General features: G+C 34.8%; 1 protein-coding gene across 3 annotated transcripts; it reads right to left on the bottom strand.

Annotated features, from left to right (window-relative positions):
• Positions 1-9247: 9247 nt before the first annotated feature.
• LOC116193641 (probable acyl-[acyl-carrier-protein]--UDP-N-acetylglucosamine O-acyltransferase, mitochondrial) lies at positions 9248-13461 on the bottom strand. Of its 3 annotated transcripts, none has more exons than XM_031522383.1 (11): positions 13301-13461; positions 13141-13226; positions 12583-12707; positions 12236-12344; positions 11734-11826; positions 11521-11637; positions 11322-11405; positions 10805-10909; positions 9997-10083; positions 9745-9894; positions 9248-9573 (listed from the first exon to the last, which is right to left on the bottom strand). In XM_031522383.1, exons 1-10 carry the CDS (start codon positions 13377-13379, stop codon positions 9775-9777), a joined length of 1005 nt encoding a protein of 334 aa, XP_031378243.1. In that variant the 5' UTR covers positions 13380-13461; the 3' UTR covers positions 9248-9573; positions 9745-9774. The 3 variants fall into 3 exon arrangements, 2 of the variants coding, with proteins under 2 accessions (XP_031378243.1, XP_031378244.1); XM_031522384.1 differs by having other exon boundaries at positions 9248-9516; XR_004154325.1 differs by lacking the exon at positions 9248-9573 and adding an exon at positions 10177-10273 and having other exon boundaries at positions 9875-9894.
• Between the last annotated feature and the right edge of the window lie 1016 nt (positions 13462-14477).

The following is a 14477-nucleotide window of genomic DNA, read 5'->3' as shown; positions in this document are numbered from 1 at the left end:
AGAAAAAAGAAGAAGAAGAAGAAGAATTAAGTGACTCTATAAAAGAGGCTTGCAGCAACAAAACTTAGATAATCCTATCTCACAATAAAGTGAGTTTGGGAGGCAGAGGAATAATCAACATGATTTCTACAATTAGCAAAAAGTTTGAACTGATAAATTGTAGTTCTCAATCTCTTTATAAATCCATGAATTTCTACATTCTTTTTCTGTGTAAGACGACAACATACTCAATTTTGTTAGCGTTTCTTTATATCATGCGACGATATAGGATTATAAAATAATTCAAAAGTTGTCATAGTAGAATGAGTTATTTACATATTCTCGACTCGACTCTCTCATAATGAAGGTAGGATTCACACTATATGTAAAGAAAATGGTATATGCTCGAAAGGGCATGTAATTAATGGACCATTCATGCAGCTCATCTTATAGCTAATGAGAAAAATGCATTGTTAGTATCTATATATGTATAGGTTATTAATTTAGACTCTCCGATATCGTGCAATGTGAGATCTTTATTTGTTTAATAAGAGCCTTCCACATAGGCTTCTTGAGCAATTATGTAGCTTATGGTGAATCGTCCCTTTGCATGCCCTATATTAATGCATAATGTTATAATAGTTTTTTCTAAAATTAACTTCTTCCACTCAATAATTATAATACGATAATATTTATAGATATGTTATTTCTAGAAATTTTAGTGATACTCACAGGAAATTTATAATAACGAACGTTACACTCGATATTCAAATAACACCTCCATATATAAATTTTCTATTGAAAATGTATTACTGTTCTAAACTTCTAAAATGATAAAAACAAAAATAAATAAATTATAAGACATACAAATCTCGTATTATTATGTTATCGATGAAAAAAACTAATATATATATATATATATACACACACACACTGAAGTTTCTACAATACAAATAAGAGCATAAAACCTATATGCAACATCTTTTTATAGCATAAACTTCTTTATAAATACTTATAATATATTTTGGTGTAGAAAATTTTCAAGTTTTTTTTTTACATGAATCATTTTTTAGAGAAGAAAATTAGAAATGATTAGCTTTATGTAAAAGCTAAAACTATTTAGGTAATCCTACTTCTACTCTATTGTGATGATCATTTATTTTGATTTCTTACAAGGATCGAGAATTTATGTTTTCACACGAACGGCACTGCAAGTATTTCGAGTTGCACGGCTCCTTCAATTTTAGTTCTAAATTTATATCCTATTAACTTTTATGAGTTTATTTTTTTCAAAATATTGGTTAAAAATATAAAATGAAAAGTCCGTGCAACGCGTGGACTACGTGGCTAGTTAGAGTTATTCCTTCGTTCATAATGAGTGTTACGACCGCAACCTCTCAGGAATTTTAAGCGTAATCGATCAACAAGGAGGAAGAAGATCTTGGTTTTGTTTGAACTTTGAAACATAGGTCAATGAACCTAATGAGTAAGAGGAAAAGAAGAAATAAAGGGGATATATGAATTATTTAGCATGTGAAACTAGAATCTAGAAACATTTGGTTGTGATTTAGACATCATTTTAATTTGTTAGACATAATCAAAGAGGATGTAATACAGCAACCCACACTTTTGTATGGTAATAAAAAAAGTCCCTAGTTCAATACTCTTTGTGGACCACCTATGTCCCTTTATTTTTTTCGGCTATATACCCTGATATCCGGAAGCCCAATGAATCCCGACTAATTTAGTCAAACTGGGTCGGCCCACTAAAGAGTAAAACTCTTACAGCGTGAATTTTCTCTATTCATAAGACTCGAATCTGAGAGCTTATTTAAGGAAAACAAATGTCGAACCGCTTGAACCAACTCACGTTGGTTCGTATCCATTGACTAGCTATTAGAGTTTTTTGTTTTTTTTTAATTATTGTACTAGACCCATGGACATCTTTATAACTGAAAAAAATTTGTTAGACATATATAATATTAGACAACATGAAGTCGTCGCCGTAATTCATATCCATTGATAAATCCTGCTGCAGCTACACAATCCCTTCCTGCGTGCCATACAAATAAGAATAAAAATAGAAGTAAATGAAAAACTCACATCATAATAATTGCATGTTGTTATGTTACATATGGTACAACACTGCCCACCCGATCTTTCTTCATCGTCCAAGATAGATGTCTATCTTCAACTTTGACAATAACCAATACTTCAATTATCTTTTAGTTCTTCTGTTAGGATGAGTCCTGGTCCACTTAGCAATTTCCAAATATGAAAACTGTATACCGAAATGGAAAGTAATAACAGTAACAATAATATTATAAAGATAAAGAATAAGGAATATGGTTCGACATATTTCGATATCTCAGCCAACTATGTTTTTGTCTCGTCTGTGTGATTTTTGATGTATCAGCCAACTTGTGGAATATCTTTTGCCGTTCAAGCATACACATACATATACGTGTGTATACATAAAAATCTAAAAAGACAAAATAGGAACCAATTATTTTGTCTTCCGAGGAGCTTCGGGCATATGATTAATTAACCTAGCAAAGACACGCTGAGAACAAGTTGAGGATAGTTTTATCCCTCCAATGCATCAAAACCACACAAATATATATCAACTGAAATTGTTTGTATTATTGACACAGTTATCATTGGTATCACTATGATATCCATAATTCTTTTATGTTTTTTTCCAGCAAATTGCATTTAAAATATTAAAAAAAACCCCCCTCATATTCAGGTCCGACACCTATCTAGAAAGAGCAATATCGTTTTCAGAATCATAACGCGGATTACCGAACCGATGAGTTTAGTTAGTCTGCGCCAAATAAATATACGGGTTTCCGTACAAGGGCAGATATTTGTATTCATGAACTACGCAAGCTTCCGATAAGCATCCAACAACATTTCGGTTTAAAATTAGTTTCACTTGGTGAGGGTTGCGATAAATTGACGAGACATTCTGCTGTGTTGGGATTTTTATTCTTTTTGTAGGAGTTCAAAGAGGTATTGGATTATTTATATAGCTAGTAATTAGGTGACAAGTGAACTTACAATTGACTGAGTTTTCTCATGCCACGCATATGATAAGATTGGTTCACATTCCTCTCTTCTAAGAGGATTTCCGTATCCCGGCTTAACCCGGCTTAACAACAAGCAATCCAAGCTAGAGTAGAGCAATTGAATATATAATATGTGGGCAGCACTTCACAAGGATTCCTATCGATGGGCCCCTTCTTTTATATGTAGGCTAGTGAAAGATAGTATTCTTAAATAAAGGATCGAATCAGATTACGTAATTTAATTGATTGCAAGAGAGAGTGTCATGCCACAAAAAAATTATCCAATATCTTTTGAAGGACAGAGAAAGATCACATCATTCAAAGTATAGCATTTTTTTTTTGTAATGTATAGCACTTATTCCATTATTAAATGGAGTTAAATAAACCAACGTGGGTTGGTTTTAACGTGCTTGTTCTTCTCAAATAAGATCTTGAGTTCGAGTCTTGTGAATTGAAAAATTCATTCTGTGAGAGCTTTATTTCTTAGTGAGTTGACATAGCTTGACTAGATTAGTTGGAGCCCATTGGGTTCCTGGATACTAAGGTGCACACAAAAAAAAATGAGTTAAATAAGCATTAATCAATAATTATTGATTTGGATTGGTACAAATGGTTTAACAACACTTGCCCTTAAATAAGGTCCTAGATTTAGTCTTGTGATTGGTGAAATTTCACTTTTGGGGAGTTTTACTCTTTAATGAGCGGACTTAATTAGATCAAACCTAGCTAGATTAGTGGAAACCCATTAGACTTCCATATATCAGGTTGTACATGTTGGAAAAATAAGCATTAATCAATAGATTTGGATTGGTACAAAATGGTTTAACAACACTTGCCCTTAAATAAGGTCCTAGATTTAGTCTTGTGATTGGTGAAATTTCACTTTTGGGGAGTTTTACTCTTTAATGAGCGGACTTAATTAGATCAAACCTAGCTAGATTAGTGGAAACCCATTAGACTTCCATATATCAGGTGGTACATGTTGGAAAAATAAGCATTAATCAATAGTTAGCCATGAGTTTGTGCGTCATGTGGGTTTCATCTGTATCTATGTATATTATAAAAGCTAAATCGATGTGTCATGTAAATGCCACGTAGGAGGGAGGAGGGCTTGTGTCACATGACATTCGTGTGATAACTAATAAGAACATGACAAGTGGTGCAATACCAAGATGCCACGTCGCAATGAAAAACAAAAAGATTGGAAAATCACGAGTCACATATTTACGCTTTGCATTTGCATTGAATTAAATGTAATTATTATTATTTAGGGTTAATTGCACCGGTGGTCTAAAAAGTTTCATGAATATTTCATGTTGGTCCAAAATATTTTTTTGGTAACTTGTTGGTACAAAAAGTTTCAAAACCGTTTCAATGTAGTGCATTCCGTCAATTGCCCATGATGCCGTTAACATTTTGCTGACATGGTGGGTCCTATGTGTTACTTTTGTTACGTAGAACCAATCATAGTGCGCCACGTCATTCAAGAGGACATAAAATCTAAAAAAGTCTAATAAAATACAGAAAAATACCAAAAGTATAGAAAAAAATTTTAAAATTTTAAATTAAAATTATTTTAAATTTAAAGTTTAAAATTATTTTTAAAAGTTTTTAAAATTTAATTTTTTTTAAAAAAATTTTAACAGTTTTTAAAATTTAAAAGTTTTTTTAAAAAAATTTAAAATTTGTTTTAATTTTAAAATTTTAAAAATAATTTTTTTATTTTTCTAAATTTTGACTTTTTGTAATTTTTTTTATGTATTTTTATTGGAATTTTCAGATTTTATACCCTTTTAAATGACGTGGCGCACTATAATTGGTTATACGTAACAAAAGTGACACATAGAACGAGCCATGTCAGCAAACTGTTAACGGCGTCAGGAGCAATTGACGGAATGCACTACATTGAAACGGTTTTGAAACTTTTTGTACCAACAAGTTATCAAAAAAATATTTTAGACCAACCTGAAACATTCATGAAACTTTTTGGATTATCGGTGCAATTAACCCTATTATTTATCCTGAAGAGATGTTATCACTTGACCAATTCCTTAAGAAAGAACCTTTTTTCTTTCTTGAGGTGCTCTGCTTCAAGCATTCTATTCGGTCGGTTTTGATGAAGGCAAGATTGTTGAGAAGTGGCTCGAGTGTCCACACATGCAGCGAAACCGCACTAGAACTTTATCTTGAGATTAGGAGACATGGAAGGAATTACAAACTTTATACGTCAAATCATGTGAAAATCTTCCATTAGGCAAGTATTGAAAATATTTATTGAAATTATAACCACATCTTTCATTGAAAATAAAGTTATCAATTGGCATGTCCTTTTGAGTACCACAAATAGGACGTGATAAGTGACGATTTCATGCTGCCACCGAGAGATTGGTTGGGGTAGTTCTAGACTAGAAATCTAAGTAATAAAGCCAAATTAGAGAAGTCCTCGGTAATCACATGATAAATATATGCATTCATACAACAACTTAATATTCTAATATATTTCCAATTGCTCTTGGAAGGTAGACCTTACACGAATAACACAAAAGGATGGAGCAAAAAAATTTTCAATATGAAAGTTCATATTTTATATAAATTGTTATGATTCATTTACAGTAAATATTTGATATTGCAAAAACTTAGATATAATTTCAACAATTATTATTTTACTTATCTTTCTATTTTTCCATGAACAATATTATTTTACATCTTGACTGATATGGAGATGGAAGTTAAATTTTACAGGGGAGTAATAATTCTTGAGATTAATCTTTTTGTTATTTTCTCTATTTTTTAAAAACTTTTTTCCCACTTTAAATCATGAGAGTATATTCTTTACTCACTCTTACTTTTTCAGTTTATTGTTTATATAATTTTTTTTTATCATCCTAATACTGTACAATGATTATTTTCTTAATTTGAGCAGCTAGCCCCCCTGCATTTGCACGGGCCTTTCATCTGGTTTGTGTAATTCGTAAACTATTAGATTAGTTATGCATATTATGATAACTCATATGTTAAACTCATTTGGAACTATGTGATAAATCAATTATTTCTAATTAAGAGATTCAAAATTGCAGCTTTAAACTTTTAGCATAAGTTAATGGATGAGTTATCATTAGTTTAATGAATGAGCAATAATCCCTCCATAACAATTATATAATTTAATTGAAATCAATTAATTCTAATCAGAGAATAAATTTTTTTATTGTAAGTTATTAATGAATGAGTTGTTGCTGCCTTTTATTTTTATAACGAGGGTGTTCGGGTTCTACCCGACTAATCGCATAGTCCATGTGAACATCTCGTAAGCTCACGAGATAGGCTAGTACGGCTACAGGCAGTCACACTCTTTAACCGCTATGTCAATCCTATTTATTACGTTATTGCTGTTTATTTTAAATGTCATAAATATAAAGTATTTAATTTCTAACTGATTTAATTGAATAATTGATTTATTCTAATTAGAAGTTGCATCCACAAGTGACACCCTACGGATAGTTGAAAATGTTGAAATTTCTACGGTAAAACTTTACTTGCATTGTAAGAAGAACCTCGTTTTAAATTTCTCACGTTTGTCACTGTTCGAGCCTCGTTGAGGTATCAGCATTTGGCAAAATGGCAGGAATGACTAAACGGTAGATGCCGGAGACAATTAGAGGTGGCGGATGGAAGACTTCTTCTCCCACGATCGAAGGGCAGCGAGCATCATGTTAGAGAAAGAATGAAGAGGGATGCATAGGAGTAAATGATGAAGACGAGGGGAAAAAAAAAAAAGGGTTTAAGCATTGTTTGATGAAACAACTAATCCGCCAAATTGATACATAATATATGTTAATGGTCACTTAATGTTAAGTTTCAGAATATGAAAAATCGGTGAATGAGAAGTTGATTTGGTCAAATAGGAATGTCTAAATATGTGGCGGCATTCCATGAAGGTTAAATTAATATTTATGTATAAGTAGACGAACCGACCTGCGATTATGGGTGTGCTAGGGGTATTGTACTTAAATGATTTTGTTTTTATGTTAATATTTTTATTTTGAAAATTTCAAAGTAACTCAAACTTTCAATGAGTAGGACGCTTTTTCTTCTTTAAATACAAAAGTCCTATTCGTCGGGTACATGCAATCTTAAATTGCATTCGTTGAGTTATGCTTTTACGATAAAGTAAACTCCCGACCAACATGATCATGTATAGCTGTGAAACCACTTCCCATAACTCTTCGTAAAAACAAAACGTTATTTTTTTCTTCGACTATATTGATATAATGAATGACATTACGACCCACTCGTCTATAGTTCAATGTACTAATACGATCCAACCCTACGATGGACAAAATTCTTTCCATAATCATGAAGAATGGCTCCCACTCTCAAGTTGGACTTGTCATGCAATCATGCTGCTTTTATCAAACCCACACATCAGAATATTTAATATCACAATGTTACTCATTTCTCTTGGAAGAGATTTTAGCTCGTCAATTGCAATGTTACTCAATTTATAAAATTATTATATTCATTATTTTTTTAACAACGAGGAGTTTATTATCCCCATTCTCATGAACATCCACAAGTTGTCACTTGAGGAGTTTAAATTCACTATCAACTAGTCTTCTAACGCGCGCGATGCGCAGGCACTCGCATGATATTTCTTTTGAAAAAAAAATTCTAAAAATATTAATATCATACAACTTAATTAGACATGAAAAACTTAAGAAGGGTATATGCATGCTTTGAATCTTTTCAAAAAAATATTCGACATAAAAAATTAATATCATGCAACTTAATTAGACATGAAAAACTTAAGAAGGGTATATGCATGCACAAAAGATAGACCAAATTCACGAACAAATTAATTAGATGTTCTAAAAAAATTGAGTATTTAATGGCGCAATCTCGACCCATTCATTTGAGTAAAGGAAAATAGAGGGAGAGGAGGGGATTTCGTAAACATCTCCAATAAAAGAATGATAAGTTTCTATTTGGCCAAACAGGCATACACCCCCAAGTCCAATTATTACTTCAGCAATTACAAATCATAGATAGATATGTAGATTTGTAGAACCTACGTCGTGGTTTAACGATGGAGCAATTGTGAAACTCTATGAAGAACTTGACAACTTGACGAAGAAAAGAGACTCAATTCCTTAAGTGGAAACATTGAAGATAATATATATTAATATGTGAGATTCGGATAGGACGATGTGAATACTATAAAGTCATATGTAACCAAATAGTTTTATCTTAGAATAAAGGGTTTCCATCTTATCATAAATTTAATATATACACCACATGTTATCGCTTGAATAAGCCAGAGTTTACTGGCTGGCATATTGCCCAATAATAGAATTACTATTCTGATTGACGCAGCCGCAGTTATTGCCATATCAACTCATTCTATTATATATCTTTTCGACATCGAATACCGGGGCGTACCAGAACGCCATTTACTAGACGGACCATTGGGTCGTATTAGTAAACAAATGAATGCCGTATCAACTCATTCCACGATATGCACGTACAAACCGACGGATAGTTTAGTTGGATGGGTTGAATTGAGATAAAAGATTTGCATTATTTTAGGAAATGGTCCCCCACCCATTAGCAGCAGCAGCAGAGGTTGCGCTTGCAGGCTGTCCAATGGCGTCGGAGGTTTCCCCTTTCAACCATACCTAACCCAAAAATAGAAATCTAACAAATTGAAAGATATTGTAAGTCAACACCAAAACCATCTAACTCTTAATGATTATTAAACAAATTTCCGCCGACCGTAGTTTTTTTTTATATATGTTCCAATGACACAAAAAAAAGAAAAAAAAATCCTGTCCGAATTCTTTTATTTTAATAACAAGAAGTTTATTCCTTTTTGAACTTATAAACAGTAAACAATTACCAAATCCCTTGGATTCGGATTCGGATTCGGATAAGTATGTGTAAGCACATATATGAGTGGCCTCATTAAAAGTTACCCGAGCAAGGGGATTTAAACGAACAATCTCATTGACTCCTCACGAGACAGGCAGGTTCTATCCCGCTCGCATTTCTTAGTAAACATGATCTGAATCAACTAATAAGATGGAAGAGAAGGTGTCAAGAGAGAAGTAAAAGAACTTAATTATGAAGCAGTGCCGGGATATTTCAACGTAGAGTCCCGCCTGCCGTTCTCGCTGTGCTGAGGAAAGTCGAAAGCATCAACGGATGAAAATCAAAGTATAGCAGTCAAAATGAGATGAATGATCAGCATGGAGAATGAATCACAGGCTCACAGTTGATCATTTATTACAGTGAAAAATGTTGCATAGCGAGTTCTATATCGATAACTGAAAAAAGGTGAACAGAGCAAAGGGCCCGTTTCGCTTAGACTATGATACATATACAATAATGAGTCACAATCAGTTCAGCGGTGAGCTGCTCGGCTAACATATGGCATGTCAACATACATGAACGAGCTCCGAGAGACAATAGCCTGAGAAGATTGGAAAAGTCAGCTGGGTTGGCTCAGACTCAAAACAAAGCTGCCAAACTGCAAAGAAAGAGCGTCCAAAGATGATATCTCAAACTCAAACATACTGTTCACTTTCATTTGGTTAAATAAGTTATCTATGTTCTGTTAGATGACTCGACAGTAATATAAACTCATTTCTTTAGTTACTAGATATTCCTTTAGCAGTTTTAGGATGTCTAGTGTTGGTACCTTGATGTAGAGACTAAACTTAGTTGTGCCTCAGGAGCCACTCCATTGTCTGAACTTGCATATTCCACGTCGATTTTCAGCAAAAGAATTGTGAATGGACCGCAGCATCTCGCAAACAGCAGGAATATGTCCCAACAACTCATGTTGTTCCTGCAGCATTAGTGTAGTTGTTTTTTGAGGATAAACAATCAATAAATTAAGCGTTTGAGCATTTCCGATGGATGTTTCAAGAGATAGGGTTCTCAATAATACCACTTCCGCAAGACGCTCCTCAAAGCTAGCATGAGTAGGATCAGAAGGCAAGAATATTTTCTGGTAAGCTGTCCTCAGGCTCTTCATCTACATCCTCGCCCATAGAAAGACAGGTCTTATTCAAAAGATTTCCTCTATGTAATGTGAAAACATGTAAATGACTCAAATGCTACAACAGACATCATCCACCACATAAAGCAGTCGAACACGGAAGTAAAGGTCTCATGTTTTTGCGAAGAGATAGTGCAATGTTATCCCCATGCATGATGATCCTCGCCTGTATATTCCGATTTCAATTAGTTTCCCATCTGCTCACATTAAATTAAGCTCTAACTCTTTTTATTGATTAAGATACAGTTTGATGCTCGGAATAAGCCAAACTATATAACGTCTAAATAAATCAATTTTTAACCACATCAGACCAGAATTTTCCTTACTTTTCTGGAATATTCTCTAGGGCAAATGAATGTGAGTATGTTACAGAAAAGCTTAGATATTATCCACTTCCTAAGGGAAATAATCAAAACTTTCTCGAGGATGTATAATTTGGTCACGAAACCAAAAAGTATCAACAGAGTTTGACATCTCTACCTTCACAGAGCTTTCAAAAGTTGTACGATGCTTAAAAGTCCTAAGAATTCTTAAAATTCGCACCTAATGATGCTTAAAAATCCTATATCAAGATAAAGGCAGGATATAGAAATTCCGACTTAAACCAACAGGAGATTTTCCTCATCTTTAGTTGATATTAGTGGCTCATAGATTTCTAATAGAATCATCATTAAAATCTTTAGAATCAATCACCAACCTCTGTGATTGAGAATCCATGACGCCGAAGACCCTCAAAATTTAAACCTCGAAGCTCAGCTCTCTCTCCAGCCACCATTACGTACTTGGGAACATCCTGTGTAATCTGCGTAACCATGAAACCTACTTCAGGAAGTTATAACATTTTTCTGACAAATGGGTCATGTGGTTAGGACTCCACTTTCATTTTCTTGAAAACACAATATAAGGTCATGAAAATGGGTGCCCTCTAGAGATGTGTTTCTGCTGAAAGCACAAAGCTTCGTCCTCGTTTTCTAGAAGAAACTGACGAACAAAGATAAACAATCGCAAAAGCAATAAAACACATTAGCAGGCAGACTCTCAAGAACCAAACAGCTGACAAGGCGTGTTCACCTAAAATGGTCCTGAGGTGTTTGGTTGGTAGCAAAGGTATAACCTTTCTTTTAAGTAATTATGCCCATGTTTATCTTGTCCATAGGAAAAACTTAAGGCAAAGCTGATATATAAGGGTCAGGATATGCAGAAGGATTCTGTACCACGGAACCACCTCCAGTGAAAGAGAAAGAGCCAACATGACAAAACTGATGGATAACTGTGGCCCCAGCAGTGTGCACATAATCCTGCATTATTATGCAATCACAGCAACTTCCAATCAGATAATTTAGTTAGGTCCCAAGTCACGGTCAAAGGATACTTAAGATACTCATATAAGTAAATTTGAATAAGGGAACTTACCTCTACCACAACATGGCCTGCCAAAAGAGTATTATTCGCAAAGATGTTACTGTTTCCAATCTTACAATCGTGTGCAATGTGACAAGATCCCATGATAAGGTTGTTGTCACCAATTACCTTGTCATTGATGCTCGTCAGAATTAACAGCATAAATGGAATAAATGAAAATGAAAGTCCACTAATTGCAAGTTGAAAATAAAAGCAGAGTCCTACTGTTTTGTCGCTTGATTTTGAAGAACGATGGATTGAGCAATGTTCTCTGATTTCATTGTCGTCCCCAATATCAAGGTAACACTCATCCCCTGTCTAAGAAAACAGATGAACTCACTGGTTTCCAGTTCTTAAGAGGGAAAACCTTTCTTATAAAACCAAATGATATACACAAACTCAATATCCAATGACATGACACTAAGCACAAAGGTCTAATGATGATAATGAATCACAAAGATGCTATACAAATGATGCTAATTAAAGTCCATAACATATATTCACCAGCCATGTCCTCGAGCAATGATTATAGCGACTCCTCTGCATCATATTTTAATTAGCATAAAACATTGATACAGACATTAAACAGATCTTCTCCCAGATAGGTACCAATCTCAACAGACTTAATTTAGTGAAAAGATTTACTACAGCACACAAGAAAATCTCTTTAAGGGCATAGAAATGCAAAGCATGCCATTTTACATCTTACATCAGTTCTAAGACTAACCTTATACTTCATGTCTTGGCACTTTACACCAACAACAGCATAGTGCCCAATAATATTATTGCAACCAATAACCGTTCGCCCCGGAAGATCATCTCCAATCACTGCGCCACTGCCTGACAATTTAGCACTCTTTATCTATAAAAGTGCATCAAGATAACCACTCCTAACAATTTTCCATACAGTCTAATACTAATCAGTCTATACTAATCAATTCTATCTGCAATCTTCTTTGGTACTAAGCAATAGAAAGTTCTCAGGAAAAAATCTCCAAAGAAACCAGGACCATTCCTATTCAATTCTGTACAATTTCCACTCTGTTCAAATTAAATGTGGCCTTATGAACTCACGTCATCAGAGTGCAAGAGATCCCCAATTCTGTGTTTCCAAAGATGTGGCTTCCCGGGTACAGTTTACATCCATTTCCAACCTTTGCAGAAGGCCCAACTGTACAGAAGGGACCAATTGAAACTCCCTGAAACAAGTAGTTCCCAATAGCTTTTTCACAAATGTTGTAGAGACATACAACTAATTTAAATGGGCATGTTATGATTCAAAAGCCGGACTTCTGCTTTGCTAAAACTTTGAAACTTTCATCCCTGAAAGCTTATATTAACTCACAGTGAACTGGAAACAAACTAACAGCCACAACTCATCAAAGAACAAAACGGTTTCACTTCGACAACAAACTCCATTAATTCCCATAACTCAGCTGACATGACTGGGAAGGTATCAGTAGATGCCAAGAAAACAAATTTGTTTCTTTTCTATGTTCTTACTCTGTTTCAAGAGACAAAAGTCTGAGAAACAGTACGACAATTACAAGACCATAAATGCCTGTGTTCTATCATCCGGAAGCTGCTTGAGTGAGATAAAAGCAAGAGGAAGAAGAACCGAGGAGGAGTCACCTGACCAATGAGGGCGTTTGGGTGGACAACTGCAGTTGGGTGAATAGAAGTGGGGTTAGCCTCTTCTGCTCCTTTCTCCGAAACATCTGTCCACAACAAAGACCAATCCGTCACCTCTCTACCGAAACAACACAGCAACAGAGAGAGAGAGAGAGATTACAGGAGAGGGTTCTGTTGGTGAAGAGGAGGCGAAGAGAAGGGGAAGACAGTGAGCCCCGGTTTCTGAGGAGAAAGCTCATCTTCTCCGGTCACCGGAGCTTCAACTGCGGTCCTCTTGCTTTGCTTCCTTGTCTCTCTCAGTGCAGAAACAGAAGCGAGTCCCGGTTTTTTGTGAAATTTTACAATTTCAGGCCTAGGATATCAACTTTGATGCAATTTCGTCCCTGACTTTTTCATCATGTAAATCCACACCTCAAAGTTTTTATTAGTTCCATATTGTTCCCGATCCACGGATTTTGTTGTCGGAAACCGCCCTGCGATGCCATGTCTCTCGGTGTGTACGTTATGCAATTAATCACAAGAAATGATACAGTTGACACATTATACTCTCAGCGTGTGAATTTTACATTCAATGCAAGAGTTCGAAATGACTGTGAGTAATTCGTGATCAAGATAAGTCCATATAGCCTCGGGCAATGGAAGGAGAATACCTCATAACCTTATCGACAACGAGATACATTATGCAATTGCTTTTTTAAATCATTCAATCATCTGAAGATGGTTGAATGGAAGTTCAATTTCAAGCCTATACAATGCATTGAAAAATTTCAGCTGGGATGAGGTCGGCTAACAAAGTGCAACGAAAAATAGATTTCGAATTCTGAATAGGTGGACTTGAAAAAATTTGATCTACTTATGTAAACATGATTGTTTTAGGAGCAAGTTTGTTCACATGAATATTAGTTATCGACATGGATCAAACATAAACATTGATTGCAAAACAATTCTTCGACTCTCCGTCATTTAGGATCTCCTGTCCGCCCCGATATATCACAGTGGATCATGACTCGCAACTGTTAGGATCCACCTCTCTTGATATGAACCAAAGGACGCCAGTTTAGCACTTTTGTCTATCCACCAAATTAGTCCCTCCATAAACTTTCTGCTAGATTTAGACCCCTTAATTTGAGAGTTATCCTCGTTTTGTCCTTAAGTACCAATGTCCCTGCATCTAGATGACAAGACGGCTGAAACTCGAAAACACAACTTTAACTAAGTAACTTCCGATGAAAGTGACAGAAAAGTCCTGCTGGAAGGAAGTTTCCTAGTCCCTTTGGCCTCACCGGAGTCACTTTACGATTGAATGATGAGACGAGCGAACTGTCGCATTGGTTTGG

This window comes from Punica granatum, chromosome 2 (assembly GCF_007655135.1).
Source record: "Punica granatum isolate Tunisia-2019 chromosome 2, ASM765513v2, whole genome shotgun sequence".
Lineage (NCBI taxonomy): Eukaryota > Viridiplantae > Streptophyta > Magnoliopsida > Myrtales > Lythraceae > Punica > Punica granatum.
This window is presented reverse-complemented; position numbering and strand designations above follow the sequence as displayed.

Bases quoted from the DNA above. Each gene is read 5' to 3' on its own strand.
- LOC116193641 (XM_031522383.1), bottom strand. From the start codon at position 13,379: ATGAGCTTTCTCCTCAGAAACCGGGGCTCACTGTCTTCCCCTTCTCTT. The intron at 11,827-12,235 runs GTTAGTCTTAGA...CTGTTTTCTTAG, and splicing joins GCCAAGACATGAAGTATAAG to ACAGGGGATGAGTGTTACCT. The intron at 10,084-10,804 runs GTTGGTGATTGA...GCGAGGATGTAG, and splicing joins ATGGATTCTCAATCACAGAG to ATGAAGAGCCTGAGGACAGC.